At 53.6% G+C, this 2,705-nt stretch overlaps 1 protein-coding gene across 1 annotated transcript in view; it reads right to left on the reverse strand.

Moving 5' to 3' along the window:
• Positions 1-262: 262 nt before the first annotated feature.
• The window catches only part of USP31 (ubiquitin specific peptidase 31), a 13,710-nt gene continuing 11,267 nt past the window's right edge, over positions 263-2,705 (reverse strand). The window contains exon 15 of the mRNA XM_010147426.1: positions 263-1,797. Coding sequence (XP_010145728.1) covers positions 263-1,797 — 1,535 coding nt within the window. The remainder of the gene's footprint in view (positions 1,798-2,705) is intronic.

The following is a 2,705-nucleotide window of genomic DNA, read 5'->3' on the forward strand; positions in this document are numbered from 1 at the left end:
AATCTGAGGAAAGTCGTTGCAGTTTCTAGAAAGACTCCTGTACAAGTGCTATGGGACGCTCACAACGACTCCGGCTACGCTACTCGCGTCAGTGCTGGCTGCCTCTGGCTATTTGGTTTGATGGCAGAATCAAAGGCGCTTTGACAACTTGCAGTTAAACTTTTCCTCAAAACATACATTAGGCACATGAACAAAAAAACCCAAAACAAGAGCTCAGAATAAATTAGCTTCTCAGCAGAAAAGACACCTGGCTTGCAGCATTTCACTGAGGTTCCAGAGAAGGCCGTACAGACACCTGCATGCTGGAAGGTAACCTCTTCAGCGGCTTGTCAGCAGGATGCTTGCCACTGGAAGGAGGAGACTGGAGTCCGGGATCTAGCTGGGAAGACTTGGACTTGCGACTGGGTAGCAGAGAATGTTTGTTGGGTGTGGCATCTTTTGGGACAAGTTTTTCTTTCGCCGTAATGTTGGCATTGGTTTGAGGGGCTGGTGGCACAACGCCCTTCTCCAATTTCTCTTCCAGCACATTTTTACTGCCGGACTTGGAACTGCCACTCGCCGTCTTTTTTGAGAGCATCGTTGTCTTGCCCAGGTCTGCTGACCTCCGCGTCTCCTTCTGCCTTAGGGCTGATTTAAAGAACGACAACCCTTTCTCTTCCGACTTGCTGTCCCTCTTCAAACCAGAGCGCACGCCAACGTTCGGAGACCGCAGGTTGGCCATGGAAGAACTCCGCACGTGCTTGCTGTCCACCGCTCTGCTGTCACTCCTGGAGTGGCTTATCCGTGGGGAGCTCGTTCTTGAACTGCTGGTAATGCTCGTTTTATCCGAGCCCAGACTTACCTTAGAGCCCTCTCTGCTGAGGCTGCGGTCTGAAGTCCGGCTCTTCCCAGAAGAGCCCTTAGTCAATGAGCCCGATGGGGTTTTCTTGGCAGTTGTGGAGGAGGGAGAAGAACCTGCCTTTTGCTTCTGTGGAGCCGACGGGACGGTCACCTCAAGGGCCTTCGTGCTATGGTCCTTCCTAGCCTGAGCGGGAGCAGGAGACCCGTGTCGCCCACTGGCCCTAGAAGAGTCCGCCTTGCTTCTAGACCGGGAAACCTTCTGGGCACTCTTTAGTGGAGGAGAAGAGCGAGAGACTTTGGTCTCTTGGGTAGGTAAGACTGTCCTTCCCTTCCTCAAACTTTTGTCTGGCTCAGAAGCTCCCTTGGAGCTGTGAAGCTTCTTAGGGGTGCCGTCCGCCTTCTCTGCAGCCAGCCCTGTCCCACTGGGGCCTCTCACCTCCTTGACCGGAGAGCTATCCACAGAATCGCTCTGATCAACAAAAGCGATCTGATTGTTGTTATCAAAAGGGTCCAAAGCAGGGTGGTTCCTGTCCGGCTGCATGGAGCTTTTACCATACCCATCGGAAAGGTCCGAGCTAGATGTCCTTACAGACTCTTCCCTGAATGCCCCTTCCATGACAGCCAGAGGAGCCCTGCGAGCCGTCCTGTGCTCCCGCCGACTGCCATCACAGGGCTCCAAGTAGCTGCTAGAGAGATTCCGCAGGCTGCCGAAGCAAGAGGTGGACACTTTATCATCAGCAGCCTCCCCGATCTTCTCCAGGGTGGAAGCAGAGGTATGTACAGGGGAATCTCCGGAGAAGCGGGAGGGAGAGTTGGAGCGCAACTGCAGTTTTGCAGAGAGCGACCAGGAGGGCCTGATGCCGTTTTCACTCACTGCCAGTGGGCTGGTGACAGAAGATCTGGATGACAAGCTCTGACGCTGGACGCTCCTTACGAAGGGACGCGTTGAAAATCCTCCTGCCGAGAGAGGAAGCGACACCCCTCGTACAAAAGCCAAGCCTGCAGCCACTTTATCCCTCCCATTCACAGACACCGTTTCCCTGAGTGTCAGACACCTACACCCCACCGTAGGCCGTTTCCTCACGCCTGATGCAGGCACAGCTTCCGGCCTAACAGCTGGAAAAGGAATGCAGTGACTGCTATTTGCTAGTGGCCACCCAGAAGTAACTCTGAGGCTTTTAACTGAAAATCTAGATTTTCCTCTCATCCCTGAGCAGCAGGAGACCAAACAGGGGTTCTGCACCTGGGAAGCCCTTGAAACTAGCAACAAGTTCACCACCTACAGCTGTGCTCCCAGGAGGATGTTTTTCTGTATGAGAGACTATCGCCCTGTAAAAGGCAAAGCAGGATCCCTACCCCCACAGATCAAGCGATGTATTTGTGTTACCAACACAAAGAACAACACTAAGCATTTTAGAAACGTGACTCACACGGCCCGGCCTGACAGTTGTCACAACACAGCTGCAAGGACAGCTCTCTACCTGCCCAGGAATGCTCAGGCTGAGCTCTGAGGCTCCACGATTTCCAAAGGTGTGAGGCCCCATTTGGAGGAGCCAGGCAACCCCAGGAACTGATCGGTTCGGTTATGTCCACACACAAGCAAATTGGGCACCCCCTCCCCTCCCTGGGATCAGGCCTCTGCAGCCCAGCATGCAACTCGTACCCATGCTAAGCTGTAGCTGTGCCAGCCTCCCTGCAAAAGGGGCTGTAGTGAAACCCAGAAAAAAACCACAGCCAAAATCCTTGGTGGAGGTTTCATCGATGGCATTTCCTTTTCTCAAAAGGCTCCTTAAGGTTCCTGCCTGCTCCTCTCCACCTTTTCATACCAGGGAAAAGCTTACCTGTGCCAGAACCCAGCTGCTCCT

Source organism: Eurypyga helias, unplaced genomic scaffold (genome assembly GCF_000690775.1).
Source record: "Eurypyga helias isolate BGI_N326 unplaced genomic scaffold, ASM69077v1 scaffold33682, whole genome shotgun sequence".
In the NCBI taxonomy this organism is placed as follows: Eukaryota; Metazoa; Chordata; class Aves; order Eurypygiformes; family Eurypygidae; genus Eurypyga; species Eurypyga helias.